The 27791-nt window shown below is 26.3% G+C and overlaps 1 protein-coding gene across 1 annotated transcript in view; it reads right to left on the bottom strand.

Moving 5' to 3' along the window:
- The window catches only part of LOC100210403 (apoptotic protease-activating factor 1), a 100588-nt gene extending 78986 nt beyond the window's left edge, over nucleotides 1-21602 (bottom strand). Inside the window, 4 exon segments of the mRNA XM_065791134.1 lie at nucleotides 476-639; nucleotides 2636-3522; nucleotides 8676-8934; nucleotides 21492-21602. Coding sequence (XP_065647206.1) covers nucleotides 476-639; nucleotides 2636-3522; nucleotides 8676-8934; nucleotides 21492-21554 — 1373 coding nt within the window. The 5' untranslated portion in view covers nucleotides 21555-21602.
- Nucleotides 21603-27791: the final 6189 nt, after the last annotated feature.

Here is a 27791-nt window from a genome sequence, read left to right as displayed (position 1 = left end):
AAATAAAAACATAAAACGAACTTTTTCTACAGTAAAAAATACATTTTTTATATTCTTTGTTTTCTGAAAAAAGTCTGGATTAAGGTGAGCATTTCAAAATTTAAAGTGTTCAAAATCTAATACTACCACGCATATAAAAAAAGTTCAGCAAGTTAGTTATTAGGTCAGATGAGTCATAAGTTATTATCATTTTAATCTATTTTAAATGTTGTAAAGCTAACGTGGATATTTTGTAAGATGGATATTTTAAATGTTGTAAGAGTAAGGTGAATACTTTGGCTGACACTTGACAACACTGACACTGATAGCTTTGAGTTTAAGACTGTTCTGTCTTCAATTTTTTATTCTTTTTCAAATTTTTTTGAGTACTGCACAGAAAAACAAGAAAAAATAAAAGTTATAACAAGATAATTATTAACAATAGTTGAACAATAAAAGTGCAAATCTTTTGCCTGTTTTTAAAAAAAATACATACTTATTAACAATAGTCGAATGATACAAGTGCAAATCTTTTGCTCTTTCTTTTAAAAAACCAGAATTTAAACCATGCAATGAATAAAAGTTATCACCATTTAACATAGTTTTGGTAGCTAAAGAGTGTTCAATTAACTCATGCATGATGTCTTCGGTTTCAACTTCCTGAACAAAATAAAAGTCTTAATATAATATATAATACACTGATATAATAAATATATAATGATATATAATAAATATATAATGATGTATAAATGTCATAAAATATTTTTGCTTAACTAAATTTTACCAAAAAAATGTTTTAAAATTTTTTGTACTGTAGTAATAAACTTCTCTGATAAACTACAGTAACTAACAGACATGATAAACTACAGTAACTAACAGACATGATAAACTACAGTAACTAACAGACATGATAAACTCCAGTAACTAACAGACACGATAAACTACAGTAACTAACAGATATGATAAACTGCAGTAACTAACAGACATGATAAACTACAGTAACTAACAGACATGATATAACATTTGTATTTTTATTTAAAGTGTTACTCTGAATATATTTTATGTATGAAATTCCCAGTCAATGATGACATCATACTGAAATAGGGAACATAAACTTTATTTTTTCTTCTTTTTCTGAAAAAACTGTTTGGATTTCAGCCAACATTTTTAAACTATAATTGTACATAATATATAAGGACTTTGTCAATCAAAATATGCAAGGATAATGTGAAAGTATGGCTTTCAAAAAACAAAAATAATAAAAACTAGAAAAAAAATTTTGCTAGAAAATGTTCACAAATATTGGGCAACCATTAAAATTTTGCATCATGTAGTAAAAACCAAGACAAAGAGAAACAAAAATTAAATTACTATTAGAAACTATGGCTTGCTAATAGTGGTATTTGCCTTAACTGTGCACTTTAACTTGTCACCAATATGTTTACAAAAGTAAAGGTAAAAATTGTTAAAAATAATTTAATACAGACAATATTTATTTCAATATTTTGTGCTTCAAAGTTTATTAAAGCTTCTATCCAAGCAATAGCACCTCTGTTAAATCGAAATGTTTTTTTTTAATAATACAGTATTCTAAATTTTATGTAAAACAAGCATTTGCAATCACTAAGAAAAACCACTTAGAAAACATGCAGTTCTAAATGAAAGAGTTATTGTTAATCGTTTTGCTAATAAATGTTTACCTGTAGATGAGTTGCAATTAGCTTATAATTTTGATCAAACACCAAAGCAAAGTAGATGTAAGATCCACTTTGCTTTGATGAAAAGAAAACTCAGAAATATTTACTTAAAAAAATATATAAGATAAACTAATGATCTTACCGGAACTAAAATATACTTTTCTTGGATTTGTTAAAAATAACTTTACATGAGATTATATATTGGCTATATATTGGCTGGGAGATTATATATTGGATATATTGGCTGAGAAGTTTTTAATAAAATTGACATTAGCTCATTTTAAATTTAAAATGTTAATTTTTATAAATAGCAGTGCAGAATACAAAAACCATTTTAAATTTGGTCAAAATTTAATTTAAACTTTTAATTATAAAAAAAGATTGCAGACTAGATATACTGGTTGTGGTTGTGATTATGGCTGTGGTTGTGATTATGATTGTGGTTGTGATTATGGTTTTGGTTGTGATTATGATTGTGGTTGTGATTATGGTTGTGGTTGTGATTATGGTTGTGGTTGTGATTATGATTGTGGTTGTGATTATGGTTTTGGTTGTGATTATGGTTGTGGTTGTGATTATGGTTGTGGTAGTGGGCTGACCACCATTTAATTGTTAAAATAATAAAATAAAAATCTTGACAAAAAAAACTGAAACTATTTTTCTTGAAAAAGAATATGAAAATATGAAAAAATTCTTTTATACTGTAAATTCACATTCATACAATCTTATGTATGCACAACCCCCCCCCCCCCCCACACACACACACACACACACACACACACACACACACACACACACACACACACACAACTAAAAAAGAATGGTTGCAGGGCCAACTTAAACATAAACACTTTTAAACAACTGAAAAATGTTTAATATTTAATAAAAAAGACAAGTTTGGCATTTAATCAATTTTTATAATATTACACTCAACAATAATAAAAAATATTATCACTTACATCCAATTCCCAGTAGATTTCTAATGTTTTGCTTGGAATCAATGAATTCTCCTCAAATACAACCATACTTTCATAATGTTTTTTTATAACTTCTTCTAAATCATTAAAACTAACAGCAATTGCATCATATAAAGAAGGATACTCATAAGCTACTTTGCTTCTAACTTTACTAGTTTTTTGCTCTCTAAGCTGTGTAAGATAATAATTCCACCTGTTTTTATGGATTTTCAATAAAGCTCCAATCATTGAAAGAGCTAGTGCCGAGCCCTTACATTCTTCAATAATAAGATCTGCTTCTTTTGGGAGATCTGGTATGCTAATATTCACCCATTGCGATAAAATCTGTCGACTTTGCCCCAAATGTAATTGTTCCATAACAGGAACTTTATAAATATCTTCTAACAATTGGTCAGCAACTGCAGAGTACCGTGTTGTGACTAGTGTACGAACATGTATATTAAAATATTTAGCATGAGAAGATGACCATAAATCATCAATAACAAGCAGTGATCTCGGGTGTTGATGAGAAAATAAAACTCTTAATCTGTCTCTAGCTTCTTCTAAATTTTGAGGAACACGTTGATTGCTATGCTCTAAATCTAATAGTAAACAAAGATTCTGCATTTTCATTAACAATCGCGTTTCGTTAATTTGCCCTAAATTAATCCAAAACACTCCGCCAGGAAAATATGAATGGATCATTCGTTCATTGTTTAAAGCACTGATTGCAAGAACAGTTTTGCCACAACCTGCCATACCATGAAGTACAACCCATCCTTCACTTTTTAAGTTGCACAATGCATTATTGACTTTTTGAATGCAATCATTCCGTTTGACAAACACCTGAGGCAAACTTGGAACTCCTCCATTTTTAAGTATAATATCATCTAAAAAAATAAATTCTTTTAAAAAATAGCAGTATCAAAATAACATTAAGTGTTAAAAATAAAAACAATCCTTATGGTTTTACACAATTAGTGCTATTTTAGTAAATCTAATATTAGAATATTGTAGTAACAAATAAAAAAGTAAAAACATTCAAAACATTTGAAAGTTATATCAAAGGTTATTTGATCTTTATAGAGATTTGAAATGACCACTTACACAATATACACATTAATTTCAACAAAAAAAATAGTTGTAGTAAAATATTTAGTTCCTTTTCTTTTTAAGCATCATAAAAAAGTAATAAACAAATTTACTCATAATAAAGGTGCAACCAGCTACTAATTAAGTTGGGAGTTAATATAAAAGAAAAAAAGCTAAAGATCAAATAAGCAATCAACCGAAGACTCAAAAAACTTTAAAATGTAAATAGTTGAGTAAACCTTTTGTGAGCATGAAAAATCTGTTATATAGTAGTGATGTACCGATAGCACTTTTTTGGCCGATGCTGATACCGATGGATAGGAAAAGGCCGATACCGATGAATTAACTAATTAAAATTTTGAAAATATAAAACCATACAACTTTAAATTGTGTAATCTTTTTCATGGAGTCAGTACAAGGTAAACAAATATTTGGACTCAAATTAAAGTTAAACCTTTATTTTAAAAGATATTAGAAAAACTCAGTTAAAAAAATATACATTTTTTAGTTTTTTTTACTATGAAAAGAAAACTTTCAAAAAATAAATACAATTTTTGAGGAACGCTTTATATTTCAATTTTAAAAAGAAAATGGCACTATCATAAGCAGTTTACTTAAAATTCTTTATTAATTTAATAGTAATTTAGAATTCTAAACAACAATCATATGTTGTTTAGATATCTAAACTATTTTTAGATAATTAAGTTGTTTTTATAATTATTTTATTTTGTGATGTTCTATCCCCACCATGTCCCTGGTAGTACTGTGCTAAACTTGTTTCTCGGCGCAGCGGCCTTGTTTATCAAGGTTTGTGTTTTGGAGTAATAAAGTTGAGAGATTGTTGTAACCATATCTAAAGTAGCCTCCTCGATTGCAGTGGCCTTGGGGATGTGATTTGAAATAATTTAAAAATAACAAATAAAAATATAGAACTATAGTAGGCTATACTTGAATACATATAGATAACAATACTTAAATAGATTACTTTTAAGTATAACAATAGAACAACACAAAATAAAATTATTCTGAAAACAACACAATGGTAGTAAAGGTATAAGTACATTCAGCTGTTAAATTAAAGCTTATAAACATCATCTTAAGAATAAATAATATTGCCTGTAAACAAAGTCAAAATAAAAATTTATCAAAAAAATTCTAAGTAATGCATAAAGTTTAGTTTATTATTATTTAATCATAATCACAATGCAAGATGAAAATATTAAAATGCCATCGGTTGGAAAATTGGAAAATGAGGTCGATGCTGATATCAATACCAATTGTGCAAAAAGTGGCTGATAAAGCTGATGCCGATTAATTGGTACATCACTATTATATAGATTTGCTAAACACTTTGTTTTTTTTGTTGCATGACAAGAAAATTATTTCTCTACAACTAAATATGGCCGTATTTTTTGAGTGATAAAATTTTTAGAAGATAAAACTTTAGAGATAGGAATATCAGGAAGATCATTAATAACATGTGATAACTAAAAATCTGGACAAAGTTGTATTAACTATAAAAATATGAAAGAACAATTTAATAAACTTGCGGTCACACCTATTTAGCTACAAATTTAACTCTTAATATGTATTAATAACAACTTTTTTATTTAGTTATTTAAAAATGAAAAAAAAAGCTTATTACAAAGATTTGCTTTGAAAAAGTGTACACACTTTTGGATTTGCATCCAGTTGAAAAAAAGCTTAATTTTAAATGATTTTTGAATGGAAAACATACCAAAATCTACTAAGTCTTTCACAGGAAGATGTGCGATCGCTCGCCTTTATATGACCAGGCAAATTAAATTTTGCTTTGACAATTTGACCATGGCTATTTCAAAAAACATTGTAAAAACGCGCTGAATGAAAAATAATCTGAATTATACCTTAAGTAAAATAAATTACATCAAAACTTTTAACAAATGTTTTTATATTAGCAAAATGCTTTTAAATAAAGTAACAATTTACTGATAATGGTTTTTTTTTATTATAATTGACGGTTGTATATATTTTTGTAATTTATAATATATAAATTGTTAAAGTGTGCATTTTTTATAATAAATGTTATTAAAAAATAAAAGATTGTTTTGTTTTTATAAACAATGACATTCTACAACAACGAAAGTCTCTTTAACAAATTTTAATATAAGAATAATTAAGGTTAATACATTTAAAAAGATAAACAAAACTTTGTTGAAAAAAAAAAGACAAATATTTTAGAATGCCGTTACAATTAAATAAGTTTGATCTTAAATGCTTTTATATTATTGAAACGCTTTTTAATGAAGTAACAAAACACTTCTAATGAATTTTTATAATAAGAATTAATAAACTGTTTTTTTTTACTTATATAATTATGTATTTTTTATGATAAATGTTTATCTTTTGAAACATATTAAAAAAAAAGCAAAGTACAAATGTTAAAACAAAGAATGAAATGATTTTTTTAATTCATAAATTAAATAGACTGAGCATTTCAGTTTGATGAGTTTTGTTTTAGTTGGGTTATAAATAAATATATATGTATATATATATATTATATATATATATATATATATATATATATATATATATATATATATATATATATATATATATATATATATATACATATAGTGTGTTTTTGCTTTAGTTAAGTATTTTTTTTATTTACTCTTTCGTTAAGATTTTTTTTTCTTTTTTAAAGTTTTTTTAGATAAGATTAAGTAAGTTTTTTGTAGCGCATTTATAAATTTTGAAAATATGTTAAAAGCCGTGGTCAAATCAAAACAAACTATTTTTTGCATGGTCATATAATTGCATGCAATCGCATGTCTTCCTGTGAAACACTGTACTATGTATAATATACTAAAAAGAATGAAGAACAATATAGGAACAAAAAGAAAAGTTGGAAGTGGTTGCAAAACAAAAAAGTTGTCTAAAAATCAGATAAAGCATTTTTAGAAATTGATTGATCAAAAGTATGGTATTTCACAGCGCAGTCTTGCAAAACAATTCACTGTATCACAACCATACATATGTAAAATTATCATTAAAAACAGAAGCATTCATTATCATACAAAAACTATAACATATAAAAGAACACTGGCATAAAAAGCAGCTGTTAATTCGAAATGTTGTAAATTAGTTTGATTTTTCCAAAAAATTATTGTTACATATCTCTATCGGGCCAAGAAGTCAATGAAAATGAGTATATTTCAAAATGTCAAATAGATTGATCGACCTGTGTGATTGGCTTTCTAGGCAAATCATTTCTAGTGATCACCCTCCTACATATTACCAATAGCAGGGTGATTATAATGATCCAAATCCCAACCTGACCTTAAAAACTTAAACAAATTAATAGAAAAAATTACTGAAACAAATTGGTATTATAAATTACTTGAGCAAAATACTGGAGTAAATTATGGGAAAAAATTACTTAATTTTTCCACTTGGAGTTTGGGTTTGAGTTTGGGTTTTGTTCTTTTGCTAATAATCTCAGGAAATAAAATCTCATAAATTCATTCTAATTACTTTTCATTAGTACATTTAAACGTGTAAACAATATATCACAGTTTTACTTGTAAAAATCATTATTTTCCTTTCATTATTTTCTTTTCATTATGATACCTTTCCAGCATAATGGTGTATAATAAAACCTTGACTGAAACTACTGAAATGTTCATGACTACAATTCAGCAATCTGCAATTCTGGTATTTTTTCAGAATTCATAGGGCTTAAATGCAGTATCAGTATCAGTGTGCTTTCGTGGAATATCACTTGAGCATTGCCCTTCTATATATTTAGTTCTATATATTCCTTTAGTTTAAATATTTGAGGCAGATATTTTAATTAGAGGTTTTTAAAAGTAAAATTTGTCACTGATTAAAAGTTCTGGTATGAAAAAAAATATAACCTTACTACACAGAGACAAAACGTTTTTTCTCCACTCCATCTCATATTTTGATGTTAATTTATAAATACTTTTTCATTTGTAATACAACTAAACATTGTATTAAGAATATGTTGTGATGTCATAAATCATTATTATTGATTTCTTTCAAAATGTAATAAGTTTACCTTCTCGTAAAGTGGAACTTTGAATTAATAAGTTTTTATGACAACAACTTAAAAAATAAGTATGTACCAGAGAAACAGCTGTTCACAAAAATTATATAACAAAGAACTTTGTTCTAATTTCAGAACATTTAATTTCAATTTTAAAAAGTTTTCTTAAATCTTATAACACTTTGTTTTGAATATAAATCTGATTTTATTTAGATACAAATCTAACTTTGATTAAAAATCCTTGATTTTGATTTTCGAAAAAAACAATAAATTTTAAAACATTTAAACTTGTTAAACAAGAAAGATAACTGTTAACCCTTTCAGGGCTGCATAAAAATAAGAAAATTTGTTTAAAAACTTTAACCCATATCAATCCAGTATTCCCAAATGGGAACAAATAAATAATTTGATGCTTTGCTAATTATATTTATTTTATTTACTCGCTATAAAGACCAGCTTTCCCAAATGGGAACATATATTTATATCCTCCAAAGACATTATCAATATTCTTGTTTTGCAAAAATATATTTTTTCCTGTGTTCGCATACTTTTTTCCTGTGTTCACGTGGATTTTAATAAAAAATTTAAAAAATTTACAAAAAAAATTTCAAATGGGTTAATTAAATGTCTCAAATGGGTTAATTAAAATAATAAATTAAATAAATATTTTTGCATAATACTTTTTTTTTACTATTTTTATAAAATGGATAAAAATTTATTTTCATATTTCAAGAGAAATATCTACTTTTAACACAATTTTATTAAAAATAATCTCTATACATTTGTAAAATTAAAAAAAAGTTAAACAACGATAAAGAAAATTACTAAAAAATGGCACAATAATAATCAATACCAACCTTCAAATTAAAAATAAATTTTACATTAACATAAATTACTTACAACTGGCCAATTCCTCGTCAGCACCATCATGATGATCTATAACTGAAGTTAAACCATTCACAAGTTGTTCTGCTAAGTGATCATATTCTGCATACTTTAATGCACTGTAGAACACACCAAAATAGTTGCTTTGTTTTAATAACAAAATAGAAATCAATTTTTCCACTTTTTCTCTTGATGTCAGTTGCAGCTTGATAACATCAACATCATCAATATTTATGGCAAATTTGCTTTGTAAATATGAAAGTACATCCTCAACCTTCAAAAATAGATTTATATATATACATATATATATATATATATATATATATATATATATATATATATATATATATATATATATATACATATATACATATATACATATAATATATATATATATATATATATATATATATATATATATATATATATATATATATATACATTAGGGTGGTCCTTATTTTCGAAAGTTCATATTTTTTCAAAATTATTTGTAATTTTGTTCAGTTACACCAAAACATTAAAAATACAAAATTTCAGCTCAATTTGATAATATTAACACGTGCCGCATTGGCCTTAAAGTTTCATGCATCTGACTGTCTAACATGCTATGACGATGCTATGCGCAACTAACCACCAAGTGCATTCTGAATTCGCTACAAGCGCAACTACAAGTCTCTACAAGTCAATTTTGTTTTTACATATTATTTGTTCAATGCTACATTCGTTTTAGTTTCGTACATGAAGTGCATAAGAAAAGACGTGCTATATAAGTAATTGATAAAAGTGCTAAAATGTCCACTTTTCGGAAAAATATTTATCTAGTTGGAGTGATGAAATATCAAATCTGCGGTAGTAAATTACCATGTAAACGAGATATTTTGAGTGTACTTTTTTATAACATGAGAGTGGTAAATTTAAATCTTAATGACAGCAGTGCTTTAGTTATTGATGAAGTGGTCGTTTTTTGGAAAAAAAGCAAGAATCCCAGTTCAAAACCGTTCAAACTGTATTTCGAAATTAAAATCTTTGTACGATAATGTCAGAAATTTAGAAAAATCTAAAAATAGAGATACTGAACGGCAGAGAGAAAAAGAAAATGATTTTAAAGAAGATTTAGACAACCTTTTCGATATTGCCACCTTAAATGCATTAAATGAGATTAAAATCGCCGAAGATAGAGAATTTTTAATTAAGCAACGGGAGAAAGGTAGAGTAGGTTGTATGTTGGGAATAGATATCAAATTATTACGCAAGGAAAAGCGGAAAGAAGAACGCACAGCTGCAGAGTTGAAAAGAAAAAAAGATTTGTTGGAAAATTCTAGTTGTTCGATTGCATATTTTGAAATGGAAGATAAAGAAAACGAAGATTCACAGAAAAAAGTGATAAATCAAGACAACAGTGAAGATGACACATATTTAATATCAGAATCTGAACAGGGTCCATCTTCAAACAAGAGAGGATGAAAGACGTTAATGACACCTCGCCTGGCCGCTGCCTTGGACAAATATAAAGTGAGTGACAGGGATGCAATGCATATTATTTCTGCCGTCCTAGAAGCTCTTAATATAGATATCACCGAGGTTGTTCTCAATAGATCGTCTATCAAAAGAAATAGAGAGATTTTGCGGAAAATAAAATATTCATCAATAAAATCGGTAGGAAATGATGCAAATTTTATAGATGTGCATTGGGATTCCAGATTATTGCTTGATGTCACAAAAAATGAGAAAATTGATCGGCTTCCTGTGATTGCGGTTGGTTTAGATTTTGAACAATTATTAGGAGTACCTGGAATTGCATCATCAGGAGGATCGGAAGTTTGCTCTGCTGTGTTCCATATCACTGATGAATGGAATTTAACCGAAAAAATTCAAGCCTTTTGTTTTGATACTACAGCATCAAACACTGGACATATAAAAGGAGCTGCAGTTCTGCTTCAACAAAGGTTAGGGCGATGACTACAAAGAGTTTTTGCAATTGACACTCATTTTTTTGGGAGATAAAACAATGTGAGTTTTAGGGCCCCGGGTGCATATCATTTAGCGAGATAGATGTCTAAAGCGATTTATTGTTTAAAACTTTTTTTATTTCGCAATCAAATGAAAACGAGAAAGGATAATTCAAAACTGAATGCAGAAATTTGCGTTTTCGTTGTATACTGTTATGTAGAGGCCTGGTTTTCAGCAACAAATACTACAGGAGCTCCCCTAAATGATATATATTTTTTGAAAAAATTGGTTAAATTTAAAAATATTAATGAAAACATTGCAACCATTGCAATAACAAAATTTTTAAACCATTTATGGTATCTAAGTGAAGAGTGTGCTGCCATGGCAATATTTGACGATAGAATTGAGAGAGTTGAAAAAATTAGAATGGCTCAAAAAACTATGGAATGTGCAAGTAAAAACATAGAGACTGTGAATGAAAAAGAAGAAGAAAATGAAGAGACAGAAGTCATTGAGAAAAAACTATCGTTGCAAATCCGAGATGTCCAAAATTTTGTTCAAAAAGATCTACCAACTGAATTATTGTCCGCCAATTCACTTCAGTTATTTAAACGATTCGGTATTTGTGTTGAATTTCTTCAGGACGATCCGCTGAATTGGGAAAACAGAGAGGATTATCGCACAGGAAAAAATATCATTTCAACCTTAAAATGTACAAATGATATTGCAGAAAGAGAAGTGAAGTTGATTGAGGATTACAATGAAAAAATGTTGAAAAATGATCATCAAAAACAATTTTTGATACAGGTATGTATAAACAAATTTAATTTTTTGTTATTTTTTTCTTGAACACATTCTATAGGCTAGGTTTAGAAAACACATTCAATATTATTTTTATTTTATTCAGGTTGTTCAGGAGTACCGGAGAGAGTTCCCAGTCGCCACAAAAGAAGGCTTACTTTATTCCAAAATATGTATCTGAAGTGGATGTATCATTTCAATAAATAAAAAATATAGTATTAGGATAAACTATATCTTTATTTTACGTTTTCATTTTAATTAGTATGTTTTTATACTAAAATTTAAAAAAAAATGCGTAATTTTATGTTTACAGTCGAGCGTACATTGTCGTTCTTATAGGTAACTGCCTTACATTGAATCTCACAACTTCAGCGTCGATGCGGCACGTGTTAATATTAACCGATTGAGCTGAAATTTGGTATATTTACATGTCTTATATAAAGGTACATTCTGGCAAATAATTTCAAAACAATTCAGAAAAAAAAAATTTTCCTTATAAATAAGGACCACCCTAATATATATATATATATATATATATATATATATATATATATATATATATATATATCTATATATATATATATATATCTATACATATATATATATATATATATATATATATATATATATATATATATATATATATATATATATATATATATATATCTATACATATATATATATATATATATATATATATATATATATATATATATATATATACACACACACGCACATATCAGGTTGCCTTAAAACCCACTTAAAATTAAAAAAAAAATCACAACTCAGTGTTTAATGTGCATCATGTGTTGTGGTTATCTTTTGTGAGATTAAGCCTTATTTCATGAATTTATACCTAATTTAAGCTCAATTGTCAGATATTTTGTGTGTTTTTTATTAAAAATAAAAGACATTAATTTTTATTTATTATCTATAATAAAGAAAGATATTAAAAAAGGATTTTATGAAAGATTTTTGATAATATCTTTCTTTAAAGAATTTTTTATCAAAAACAATTATTTTTTTTAATTTTATAAAACTTTGCTTCGTTTGAGTATCATGTTTACCTATTTTGAAAGAACTTTTTTTTATATAATATTATAATAATAACAAAATAGTATGCTAATATATAATAACATAAAGGGACCCTTTAAAAAGAAAATGGACTTAAGCATGTACTAAATATTAGACAACTAAGCTTAAATAAAATAGAGGAAGATAAAATTATTTAACAAGTTTTTATACAGGACTGCTCCAACCGTGTCAACTTTTTCACTACTAAGAAAAAAACTTACATTTAAACATACCAAAATAAAAAGAACTTTACTCAATTTCAGTCTCAATTATTTAAACCTGAAATTAAAATATGATTAAAGGTATAGCCATTAAAGTTAATTTTTGTAGCACAAATGACGAACTTTTAAATATTTTCCTAAAAAACAAGACACATCTCTATACATCACACAATGTTGTAGACTATAAAAAATATGCAATAGTGATGTAATACTCATTGTAGTTAAGGTGTTTTTTAAGAAATTGCAGTCAGTCTAAACAAATTTAAACAAACAAGATATTTCCGTAGAAATTCTGGTCTGCAAGATAACAAAAAACAATTAGATAGATTAAAGGGAAAACACCAAAAATCTTACTGTGGACTACAAACACCTTTTAAAATTTATTTAAAATGTAATATGCTTATCAAGATTATATGTTATATATTTTAATATGCCTATCAAGATTTTATGTTATATATTTTAATATAATATAATAGTGGTATATTATGGAATCCTAAGTTTAGCCTTAATTTCCAGACCTGTACAATCTCAAGCTCTTAAATTTTTAAGTGAGGACTTTGCTCAACGCTGGAATCGTTTTAACTATTACAAAGACATTTAGACAATAGAATGTTCCTCAAAGAAATAGAAGGAAAAAAGCTACAACTATCAGCATCTAATTTTTTTGTTTACTCATTAAGTGGAGAACTTTTTTTTTTTTAAAGTGACTAAAAAAAATATGTTTTTTTAAGAAATTTATTGATTTAAATTTTGTTGTAACTCTTACGATCTATAATCATATCTAAATGATGCTTTTTAATTTTTTAATTTAATTTAAAAAAAAGTTATAAAAGTCTTAAATTCTGTTTAAAGGAAAAAAAACTTGAATAAATTTTTTTTAAACACAACCAGTAGCCGTATTAAACAAAAATCAATTTTCATTTATTTAATTTCATTTAAAAGTTGCAGATTTTTAGAGATAAGATTTTTATTAAAAACTTTAAGTTTTACTAATTCGCCTTAACTACATTGAGTGGTAAAGCATCTGTTTCATAAACAGGAAGTTTTGAGTTCAATCCCCACCACGCCCCTGGTAGTCCCACACTTAAATTATTTATCCGTGTAGCAGCTTGTTAAGTTTCATGTTTTAGAGTTTAAGAATCGAGAGAGGGTTGGTAACCACAATAAACGTTTTGTAACCACAATCTCCATAACTGTAGTAGCCCTCTCTGCTTGAAGGAGGTTAATAACACAAAATAAAAATTAAAAAAAAAAGAACTTTATTTTTTCTGTTACATCATTTTGTAAAATGTTATAGCAAACAAAATTATATGTTAAGTATGTTAGTGTTGCTTTGTTCTTTATTCTAAAAATGTGTTCAATATTCAATAAAATTATCAAATCATTTGTACTCAGTGCAGTTTTGTTCAATGCTTAGATAAGATATGCTAATATCTTTTCAATTTTAAATAAACAAGCTTTAAATTTCATTTTGTTAATAAATATAAAGTAAAAATAATATAATAAAACATAAATAACTGGTTCCCCTAAGACTTTACTAAGAAATAATAAGTTAATTGCATACAAAGCAAAGAAAAATTTAATAATAACCTCAAGACTAATTGTTCGAAAACCTAAATGTTTCAAGTTGAACTGTGCAGAGAAAACCTATAGCTAAATGTTTCAAGTTGAACTGTGCAGAGAAAATCAAATGTATTAAATAGCCATCTTTAGAAAAGTAAACCTTTAATTTTTTCTTTATTCTTTATTTTTATTGCTGCCCCAACCCAAAACCTAAGTTTATGTAGTGGCACTCAGTTATATGTTCTACCTAGAGTCAGTCAATATATATACTGAAGCCCTTTGGGACTAAACCACAATTTTTACTATCTAAAAAAGCATAATTCTCCATAAAAAAAAATTTTCTTAATTAAATTAAAAAATTTTATTACAATAAATTGTTTTATTTTAATCCAGATCGAAGAAAATACATGCAGTCAATTTTACAACTAAGGGTGGATGTTAAAAAAATTAAATTTTACATTACAACTTAGTAGGCGGAGTGTTTAAACTCCTCCTTCCCCCCTCCCTCCATCCTTGCCTAAAAAAGATTAATAATAAAAAAGAAAAAAGAAAAAGAAACAAATTTTTAATAATATATAAGTTTCCAAAAAAAAGTTGTGATTAATATTTAAAAAATATTTAAATAATATAAATATTTGTATTATAATCTAAAATCGAGAAATGATAAAATGATTTTATTATAAAGTAATATACTTCAAGGTTTCATCTATTGTATTCTTCCTTCCTATCCAAATTAAAAATATATATAGTTAAAAATAAAAACTGTAAATAATTTATGATTTGAAAGTTTTTGATTAATCTACCCAGATCAAATATTTCAAATTAAAAAATTTGTGAAAATTATATTAAAATGCAAATTATGATTCAATGCCTGATTCTTTATTTGGTAGATATACAACAAAATGTTGCATTAGGTGATCTTTCTTTGGGATTGCTGAAAATACCCATTCACTATCTATAGGGTGAAGTTGTGCCTTTGTGGTCACTTCATCTGTAATAGTAATTCAAAATAACTTCTACTGAAAAATACTTCTAATGAAAAAGCAACACTTTATTAGAATTAACAAAAAATGCACTATAAATTCAGCAAAAAAATAACTCAAAATTAGAAACAAACAGTTAAATACTAAAATCAATAACTAAAAACATGAATACTGACTCAGTCTTAGATTGCTTCATCATCTAAACAAATTAAACAAATGCTAAGAATTTGTATATAACTATATATAAATTCTTAGCATGTTTAATTTATTTACATTAATATGTTTATAGCATGTTTATTAATGATGTATCGATTAATCGGCATTGGCATCGGCTTAATTAGCCACAATTTGCACAATCAGAATCGGCATCAAAATCAGCCTTTTTATATTTTTATATTTACCAATTTTTCAACTGATGGTATTTTAATATTTTTATCTTGCATTATGATAATAATTAAATAATAAATAAACTGAACGTTATGCATTACATAGATTTTTTTTTTAGAAATTGTTTATATTGACTTTGTTTACAGACAAATTTGTTTATTCTTAAGATGATGTTAATAAGCTTTAATTTAACAGCTGAATGTACACATACTTTATTACCATAATGTTGTTTTATGAATAATTTTATTTTGTGTTGTTTATTGTTATACCTAAAAGTAACCGATTTAAGCATTGTTACCTATATGTATTCAAGTATAGATTTCTATATTTCTCTATGATTATTGATACCTAAATTACTAATAAATTAATAAAGTTACAGAATTCTAAGTAAACTGTCTATCTTAACACTATTTTCTCTTCAAAATTGAAATAAAAAGCTTAGATATCTAAATGTTTAGATATCTAAATTACTATTAAATTAATAAAGAATTCTAAGTAAACTGCTTATGATAGTACCATTTTCTTTTTAAAATTGAAATAAAAAGCATTCCTCTAAAATTGTATTTATTTTTTGAAAGCTTTCTTTTCCTAGAAAAAAAAAAAAAAGTTTTTCTAATATCTTATAACCCTTTAACAGTCCCATTTTTTTTAAATTACGGTCACTATTAGTACAGCCTTTTTTTTGAAGTGGTCTCTAAATGTCCCGTGTTCTTTTAATAATAGATTTAAACAAGTTGTTTACTATTTTTAACATTATTAAACACTACAAAATATTATTATTCAAGTTTAAGAATTTAAAATCATACTATATAAACACAAGATTTTAAAAATGTATTCACTAATATTCATTTTTTGTATGATAGTTGGATATGCATGGAGCTGCACTTACATTACATTTTACACATTCATATGTTGAATCTTTTCGAATTTTGTGACATACCGTACACCTTCTCTAAGCATTAATCTTTCATTATTATTTTCAATAACCATTCATCAAACATAATTTTCTATCTTTTTGTGAGTAAATATTCACTTTTTAATAATGATTTTTGCTTAGAAAGAACTTCCATATCTGTCATATTTTAAAATTAAAGTGAACACTATAATATAGTAATAAAGTTTGTGACAATTAGATGTATAATTACTGATGAACAAGAAGGAAATATGAGGAGATGCATAAAACTGTAATATTAGGGCATGGACATTTGGAAACCACTTTAAGTTTGCTTAACAATACAGCATGAACTGTTAAAGGGTTAAAGTAATGGTTTGGCTCTGATTTGGGTCCAAGTATTTATTTACCAGTTCTGATTCCGCGAAAAAGTTAAACATATTAATTTTCTGATTCCCAGAAAAAGTTTAACATTAATAACTAAAGAATATTATTATTTCGAAAAGTTTAAGTTTCAAACATCCTCTAGCCCCCATGTCAAAAGTGATAAAAAATAAATTTTTGCAGGTGAATAGAAGATAGGTATAAAATAATGGAGAGTGGTTTAAAAAAAAAAAACATTGCTTCAATGATAATTTCATATGAGAACAGCAAATCAATAAAACTATTATAAAATTTAATAAATATACAAAAAAGTAACATGAAAAGATAGGTGAATTCATACCAAATACCAAATATATATAAATATATATATATATATATATATATATATATATATATATATATATATATATATATATATATATATATATATATATATATATATATATATATATATATATATATAGGGCGAGTCTCAAAAGAATTTTTTTTTTTAATTTCAGTTTCCACAAAGTGTACAGAGTTCAGATTGTTGTAATGACCTATCTTCTCATTTGCGCAACATGCACACGTCTTGCACAACACCCACACATCTTGCACAACAAGCTTTTTATGTTATCATTTTCACTGTCATTACAGTATAATTATTTCCATGTTTCAAGTTTTTTTTTGCATATTTCTTTGTAAAGATTCATATCAAGTTTTTGCAAGTGTTTTTTAATGGCAACTTGGAACGCCACTGCTAATCTTACTTTTGGATAGCTAACAAGATTTAATGAATCGATGACTATTACTAAAGCCAATGTGTTCTGTCACTATTTGTTTTTGTGACCAAAGAGAACATTAATGGAGCACCAAGAGAGGTACTGGCAGTATTGTGTCAAAAAATTTCAGAAGATTTATATCGAATAGGGGACAAATTTTCATTTCTGGCCATAAGTCACAAAGGAATCTGTCTTAAGGTTCCACTTTTGAAAAAACTTCTTTTGAAAGTAATAGCAGTAGCTTAGAAGAAGAATCCCTTTCTAGTGATAAATTGGCTATGAAACAAAATAGATTATGCTATTCTAGACTTGCCACCACATCAGATCGCTACAGAGTTAGCAGTCGTGCAACAGCAAGCAAAAAAATAGTTTTGAAGTAATTGGATTTGATGAAAGAAACAATAAAATTTTAACCAAGAAAGGTTCTGTCAGAGAAGTCCACTATGTTCTTGTTAGTTACCCGCTAGACCAATACATTGATCATGTAACTCCGGGAAACCAGAAAAGTGTCAGCATTGCTGAAGAACACATGTAGAACCAGTGGGGTAATTAAACAAATTGAATTGTTTATTGAACGACTATTGCAGTGGTTATTTTGCTTATTGCATTTGAATGAACTGCCTTTTTGAAATATATTTTCTGAAATAGATGCCCTAAATAGTGGACCAACAAATCTTTGTGGTCTGATAGGAAAACAGCTACTTGAGAATTTGACTAAATGACCAATTGTTGATTCCTCAGGGATTAGTAGCAGAATTAAGTGAAGATCAACGCTATCTATACAAAACATGTCATGCCATTTCTTCTGAACATGCCTCTCCATTGCTTCAGCATCATTCTCCTGGGCCATTGCACAATGCAAGATGGTTGACACGAGCAACAGAGTTTTGCGTTTATATGTTTCGACTACAGATCCTGATGCAGCATTAGTTGATTTCATACTAATAATTGTAAATGTGTATGCTCCTACTTGTTTTTACATCAAAACACATCCATCTGCAAGTCATGACTTAAAGAATTTTCGGTTTGGAACCATACCAGAGTATTATGAAGAAAGTTGTTAATACAAACATTATTTTAAACATGTGAAAGTATTTTAAACCGATTAACGACAAGACATTTTGCAAAACTACAACTGCTACAGTATTGGAAGCTAGGCTTAACAAAGAAAGGGAAGAACGGAATTTTGAACTACTGAAAACACTCAATATTTTTCAAACGATTATACTAACATGATAGACTGGAAAAAAGAACTAGTCACACCTCCGCCTTTACTTAGCAATAAAATAGAATCGGAAATTATGGAATATGAAAAAAAATCTATGTAACTTTTAGACACTCCATGTCACAGCCAAAGTGTTGAAAGACATGTTGCTATTGCTACAAAAGCATCAGCTTACCGCATTAGACATGCTAATCGAAATCGTTTCATTTTGAATTTGTTAGATTCTTAAAAAATTATGTTTGAAAGTAAATGTCAATATAATAAATAAGGAAGCATTCACAATTATGTTTTTATTGCATTTTCTTTTTTGTATTTTCATTAGAGTGAACTGTTATTTCAAAAATTAACTAAAAAACAATGCTTATGTTTTAATATAATTTTTTACACAAACTGTTTTTTCATTATGTTTACATTATGTAAATATATTGAAAAAATAAATCAAAGTTAAAAAACAACTGAGTTTTATTAAATGAATCATAATGAAAAATTAATTTTTATTACAATTTTGGGAAAATTTGTGCAAGCGATGCGGGATCCTAAAATTTCTCTTTCTTTTGAAAATATCTTTTATATATATATATATATATATATATATATATATATATATATATATATATATATATATATATATGCCTTGGCGGGAAGCAAAAGCTTTAGCTCTCGCCCGCACTCCTTTAAAATGGTTTATGGGAGCAATTAATGGCTCTCGCAAAAATATAATTTTTTACCTTGTAAGTATAATTTTCATTATAACTAAAATAAAAAACGCAGTCATTTTAATAACTATTTTTATTAATTCTTAAAATGCCTACATTCTATTACAATATAAATATAAATTCTTATAAAAAAAATATGAACATTTTTTTATAAGCAGTAAAAACAACACTTGTCTAAAGAATATTTTCATGGTGCAATAAATGACACTTGTTATTCTTGTAATATTAACGTAACAAACATATGCTTGACAGGGCACAACAAATCTACGAACGTGCAAACATTTATGAACATTTCTACGAACGTGCATTATGAAAGTGTATTACAAACGTGCAAATATTTACAAACATTTCTATGAACATGCACTAAGAACATTTCTACGAACATACAAACAAAGAAAAAAAATGAATGTCACATTCATTTATTTTTGCATATGCAAATGTTTGGCATTTGCCTAAATATTTTAAAAACACACGCATTACTTCAGCAATTTTTTTCCAAATAATTATGTGATTGATAGTTTTTTATTTATTATAAAAAACACATATTTATAATAAAAAAAATTACTAAAATTTAAAATACATTTTAAAGACTTTAAAAGAAACCATGCTAAAACATGATTCCTTCTTTTAATAGCATTACTATTAAGAAAATGAACTAAATATGCTATCAAAGAAAGTAAATATGTTTTAGCATGGTTTTTGCATGCATTAACAAAAACATGAAAAATTTTACTTAAAATAAATATTCTTCCAATTACTTTAAAAGAAACCGTGCTTAAAACATGACAATTGCTTTTTTCTATAGTGTGCTTTTTTTTTAATTTAAAAAAAATATATACATAAAATATATATATATATATATATATATATATATATATATATATATATATATATATATATATATATATATATATATATATATTTATATATATAAATACTTCATATGATATTATTTTTTAAAGTTTTAAAAAAGAAATGTCAAAACAACTTTTATTTTATTCTTAGCTCCTTTTAATTACCTCGTTGTTGTTTTTTTGTAAATAAATTTAGCAAACTAAATTGATAAAAGTTCATTATTTAGTATCAATGGATAACAATTTACAATCGTTAGATCATTGCATATTAACTATTATTAATTTACGCGCACTTTACAAATGCATAAAAATTGTTTTAAAGAAATAAAATTTAATTAAACTCAATAAGCATTATTGATATATTTAATTACTTATTAACTAAAATAAAAATTATTTGAAAATAAAAATTATATGGCATATATCTCTTAAATTAGATGTTCTTCATTAAATAAAGATATAAATGCCAACATTCCTTAAAAAAACAATTTAATGCGCCCTGGGCTTGTAACAAGTATAAAGCCAAAATTTTGTATTCAATAAGCAATTTTTTTAACTAATAAACAGATCTCATAAGAAAATGTTTAGAGGAGCAGTTTGCATGGCTCGCCATGTTTTAGGAGAGCTTTTTTCCGCTCTCGCACTCATTTACTCCCGCTGCGGCCTATATATATATTATATATATGCATGTATATGTATGTATATATATATATATATATATATATATATATATATATATATAATATATATATATATATATATATATATATATATATATATATATATATATATATATATATATATATATATATATATATATATATATATAAAGAGAGAGACTATTTTCAGTTGTCTATCTTAATGCTTTAATGATTCAATTATATTCTGGTGTTATTCTAAAAAGTAAGACTAGTAAGGCAGTTTTTATATATTTTAATGATTTATTGGCCCCAGTTGGTTACGCGGAACCCAATCCTAGAGGGATGTTTACTTAACCTGAAATCAAATTTCAGGAATACATACCATTAAATCTTGAGAAATATTTTTTTTGTTTGATATTAGAATGTGACGTTGGTTTTCATTCATGTCGTTAATTATACCATACCAGTACTTTGTTATTAAACTAAAATTAAATAGAAATGTTCGTAATATTAAAATAAATAACATCATTGAGCTTAAATTTAAATTTAAAACAAAATTTCATGTATACTTCTAAACTTGCTATAAGTATAATAGAATAACAAAAATAACAAATAATAAAGTAAAATAATAATAAAAAATAATTTTTTTTGACAAAGTAAACTAAACAAATTAGAAAATACTTTAATTACTTCTATGTTAACACCTGTCCAAAAAAATCTAAATACATCGAAAGTGATACAATATTACTGACCCATTGCTTATCAGAGGTAATTTATTTACTGCAAGAAGTACATGTGTACTTTTTATATCGAGATAAAAAAAATATATATATATATACATATATATATATATATATATATATATATATATATATATATATATATATATATATATATATATATAATATATATATATATATATATATCTGTATATATATATATATATATATTATATATATATATATATATATATATATATATATATATATATATGTATGTATATATATATATATATATATATGTATTTATATATATATATATGAAATATATATATATATATATGAAATATATATATATATATATATGTATATATATATATATATATATATATATATATATATATATATATATATATATATATATATATATATATATATATACATTTATATATGTGTGTGTGAGTGTGTGTGTTATTTCCAGATAACTACACTTAGAAATGAGTATAACGACATTATAACTTTAAAAATTAAAGAGAAAACATTTTTGTGTCAATATATATATTGTGTATGAATTTATAGACGGGTTGGAATTGTTTTGAGTTTGTCCGTTGATGTACGCATGCGCAAATTCTTGGCAGTCAAAACAAATCGTTGTGGGTTAATTTTTTGCTGGACTTCGTATTAAACTTCTGAAGATGTGGTCAAAATCTTTGTATTTTACCATGTTAAACGGTAGTGATTTTTTTTCCTAGCAAAACATAATCAATAACAAATTAAGCAAATTTATGGAAGGCTATTGAATGTATTTGGTGTAAGCGCAAATCTATCAGGAATAAAAGGGTAGTTTTCAAACCTTGTTATATAATTATAACATCTTATTATAAGACAAGAGTATATCAGAGCTTGCAGAAATTAATGTTATTGCCGCATAAAGATAAATTGTATTTTAGTCCGAGCAACTTAAAATAAAAAATAAATAAAGGCAATTAAGTAAGATTTTGATAAAACAAAGTCAATAAATATTTATTAACAACAGAGCTTTGTGTATTTTGCTATCTTTAGTACACTTTTACTGGTCAAATAAAGAATTGCAACTACACAAAATCTGACATTTAGCCACACACACAAAAAAAGAAATCTTCAAAAATATTTTTAAAAATAACAAGATTAGCACAAAAAAAAAACATTATCTCTAATTGTAGACACAATCAATATAAAAAAAATTACTTAAATTTTGTTAACATTATTTCGACAAGGAAATATTTTACAAAACTTTTTTATGAGAACTAGCATAAAATACCATAAGTAACTTTAACTCATATACCAAAATATTCTTAAACCAAGAATTTAAGGTCTTTTAAAAAAAAAGTTTTAAAATAAAAAACAAAGTTTAATGGAAAAAAAGGAAAATATTTGAAGCTTTATAAAAGAATTGATAAATGAATGTCTAAATCTTTAAAAAAATCATTTCAAAGGCAAAATTAAATACCAAATCATGTTTTTAACAATATATGGCTATGAAAATAAACGTTTTTTATAAGCCAAAATAAATTGCAAAATAATCGTGTAGACAGAGGAACCCTATTAAACATAATTTTATTTCAAGCGACTGTTGCATATCCAGGAACCAACTGGAGCTTGTGTAATTTTCAGACAAGGATAATGAAACCACTCAACTTTACAACCTAGTTTATCACATGCTATCATTGGTTTAAAACAGAATCTTTTATAAATACAGTAATACTTTTGCTTATTGTCTAAGCATACATCATTTTTGTATGTAACAACTTCAGGAGGTAAACACTCAATGAATAATTTCCAGAGCAAAGGCGTCACTTCATCAATAAACTTTAGGTCACTTGTAACTCGAACTAATAAATAATGATTTGAAGCCCAAACAAAAAAATCACAATATTCTTTATTTAGAACATATAGTTAACCCTGCACTTGTGCATAATATTTATGATTTTTCTTCATGTTTTCAAATGAATCAATAGGGAAATTTTTATCTGTTTCCCAATTCACTAAATCATTTCGATAATTGAATGGACATTTTATTTCTAGAAAACTGACAGTATGGCAAGAACAGCTTACTATAGAGTCAGGTGAAGCTCCTAAGTATGGTTTATTGTATAAAATGTGAAGGTCTGAAGTTGTCAATTGGAAGTTTTTGTGTTTTTCTTTCATAATGGTTTCATAGTGTTACATTCAATTTCTTTGCCATAAGTTATGGAAGATGTGTTATGTGCTTTTGTATAACACATTAGCTTATTAAGCAATGACTTACTTGAGTTGTTATATTTGAAATGCGTAACTTCATAAAAATTAGAGGCTGTAATTCTCCCTACTCTGTGAATTTTCAATGTACTGGATAAACTCTGCAGTTTAGTAATTTCAGTTAAAAAAAACAAATGAAATTGAGGTGTAAGTTAATTTTTATTTTTTGTATTTTAAAAAACATCTCTCTATTAAAACAGAATCATCTAAATTAATTGCTTCAATCAATCAAACAGACTTGCTAAAGGTCTCATCAGATGTCAATATACTTGGATTTTCTTCTGTTTAATCAGATGTCAATATACCGTCAGTATTTTTCTAAGACATTTACGTAATTAAAATACGCTGCTTTAGGCATAACCTTTGGTAGTTCTTGAACTTTATCTAGACCCAAATTTTTTATGGATTCTTCTGCATTGATGGAATAATTTTTTACAGTACTTTTAGCTGATCTTATTTCACATGGTAAATCATTACATTTTGGTCTATTAAAGGATATATTTTGCAATGATAATGCTTCAGCCCTTCTCTTTACTTGGTTCTATTGATCATATATATATATTTTTTTTTTGCATTATCCTTATGATAATCACTATAATATATATAGATAAATATATAGTAAAATATATACCTATATATAGTAAAATATATAGATAGTACTTATTATATTACTGTATTTAATATTATTATTACTATTTATTACTATTATTATTACTATTTATTTTTATTTATTTTTTATTACTTATTATTATTATCATTATTATTATGCTATATTTATACCATCATAGGTCTTTACGCGTCATCAGTTTATAACTGTTTGTAAATGTCCCGCACGATTGTATATATACAGTTATTATTTAAGTGAAAATATATTGATTTGATTTGATTTTGATTTGATATTGACAGTATACTAGTAACAGCAGTCTTATTGACTTCAGTTCGAACGTTTATCGATTAAATACTGGTCCGGTAACGTTTCCTTGTTTGCTAATGTTAATTTCTTCTTGTAATCTAATTGATCACTACCGTTTGACATGGTAAAATACAAAGATTTTGACCACATCTTCTGAAGTTTCATACGAAGTCCAGCAAAAAATTAACCAACAACGATTTGTTTTGACTGCCAAGAATTTGCGCATGCGTACATCAACGGACAAACTCAAAACAATTCCAACCCGTCTATTAGATATTCAATTGGGGAAGTATGTCATTTCCAGAAAAATACATTACGCCTGGAAACTGGATACAACAACAATGTAACTAAATATAAAATAACTGTATAAACACACACGAAAATAACTGTATAAACACACACGCACGCACACACACACACACACACACACACACACAATTATTTTCTTTTTAAAGCTACATTGTTGTTTTAACCAATCCTCAGACGTGATGTAATTCTATGGAAGATTGAAACTTTTTTACAGTGAGCAAATCCAGGTTTCGTGTTTTTTATAAAATCCTGACCCGAGTATAATAAATGCTTGAATATCGAATTCATTTTTTTGGTGAATAAGTTATGACAAATTTTGCAAAAGTATATTAAAAAGAATTATTTAAAATAATAAACCTAATCTATTGCAAATTGTTAAAAAAAAAGAGTATAAATGGTTTAAATAAATTTAAACAATTTAGGTCTTGGTTTTATAAAAAACGCAAAACCTGGATTTGCTCACTGCACAGTGGTCAAAAGTGACATTTTCTAGCCAAAACCTCTAAAACCAAAATTTTTTTATTTTTTTAATTAGAAACAGTTTATTATATTGAAAAACATAATTTGTCGAAAAAATAACATTTGTTTTTTAAAAACTTCAAATTTTATTACATAATTACGCAAATTATTAAAAAACTCATTTATTTTCCATTTATAAAAAATTCCGTTTTTACCCAACAAAATTAACAACAAGGATATTATTTAAATTTATGTTTTACGCAGAGTATTCTATCGTTGGCTCTTGCAATAGCTCAAGTACACTAGATGGTAGACTTTTTTTTTTGTTATTTATCTTCTTTCTTAATGTGCAAATTAAAGGATCAGATGCACATAAAAGGCGGTGAAAAAGGTCTATATTGTTTTTTTTCCGATCGCATTTTCTTGTAAAATTTTCACGAAAAATCATAAAAACCTTATTGGTAGCCTCTTGAGCCTCTTCAGAAAACATACCTAATGGAAGAGTAAACAGTTTAATGACTTCATAGCCATGAATCAAAATCTTATGAAGTGTTTGGGTCATAGGACACCAAGGGTACAGGAATACATAGAGCGAAGCAGTTTCCCAACAGAATATTTTAAATTTGGATGAGTTAATTTCATAACCACTTGATATTGTGGCCAGAATAATATGAAGCCTTTTCATAAGATCTACATCGATGTTCATTATACTAGCTGAGACATCGTATTGCTGAAAAAATCGTCTAGCTGTGTTGCCATCGTTTGATGTACCTGCTCCACCTATTCTCGGTGAGTCTATGACAAGACCTATCCTTGTTCAAAATTCAGCACAGACTTCAAGCTTTCTCAGTTTAACAATATTTTTTTCGTCTTGATTTCTAGCCTGCCACTTCATAATCGGCATCTTATAAGAGATATGGAGCATACATTCTAAAAACCTTATCCAAGCATGCAAAGTTGAAACGCCATGTTTTATATTGCCTTCTAAAGTTTTTTTTTGAACAACTAAAGATAAATTGTTCATTTCGATTGGAGATGCACCAAACACTGAACAGCATTGATATGAGTTGGTTGCTGTGGAAATAATAGTTTGAATTTTTCCATATATCATTGTTAAATTTACAATATGTTGTATTTCAACTTCCTTTGTTGTACCGTCCTCTAATAAAACAGGAACAACAGTTAATGTTATCTCTTTAATAGAAGCCATAATTGACTCATATTCTGCAAGAATTACTTCATTTGATTCTTTTCTATATTTAAATCTTAGAGGTCTGCAGTAATTAGTTGACGATAGTTTCGGATTTCTCCAAACAACCTGTTTTTTGTCATCTTTAAAACAATATAGTTCTAGAGAAACCAAGCAAGTTATGAAAAGTGATTCATCTGTATGAAGTTCACTAGAAACATTTGACAGTTGTTTATAAACAGATTGTCCTGTTGCACCATCAAAACCAGCTTTGTATATTATAAATAGTTTAGTACAATCTTTAAGCACAGGTGAATTTAACACAACACTATAAGCTGAACATATTCTTGATGCAGTATGAAAAAGAAGAGCTTGTAATGGAACCTCTGCAGAGTAGTCACTGACCTGAATGTTTTCAGGGTAACATTTATTTTCAGCCTCTTTTACAATATGATAGGATGGGTATAGAGAGCTGAATGGAAGAGCATTGTTTCTTAAATGCTGATAAGTTTCTTTGGATAAATTAGCATCTAAGACTAGCGCTAATGATTGTTCTGAAGTAAGTGATTCTGTCGATAATTCTTTGTTGTATATTTTTTTAACCATTTTTGCTTCTATAAACGTTTTATCCCTTTTCAAACTTTTACTTGCTGCATATAAAAGTTCGTTTAAATTATATTTACTTAAAAGCTCTTTAATTATGCGATCTTTAGTTCTCACAGACGCATCTTCAAACAAAATCGAAGGGCGTCCACCTTAAAGTATAATATTATTTTATCAATTATTAAATCGTCGAAATAATTATACAAATAAATT

This window comes from Hydra vulgaris, chromosome 02, assembly GCF_038396675.1.
Source record: "Hydra vulgaris chromosome 02, alternate assembly HydraT2T_AEP".
Lineage (NCBI taxonomy): Eukaryota > Metazoa > Cnidaria > Hydrozoa > Anthoathecata > Hydridae > Hydra > Hydra vulgaris.
This window is presented reverse-complemented; position numbering and strand designations above follow the sequence as displayed.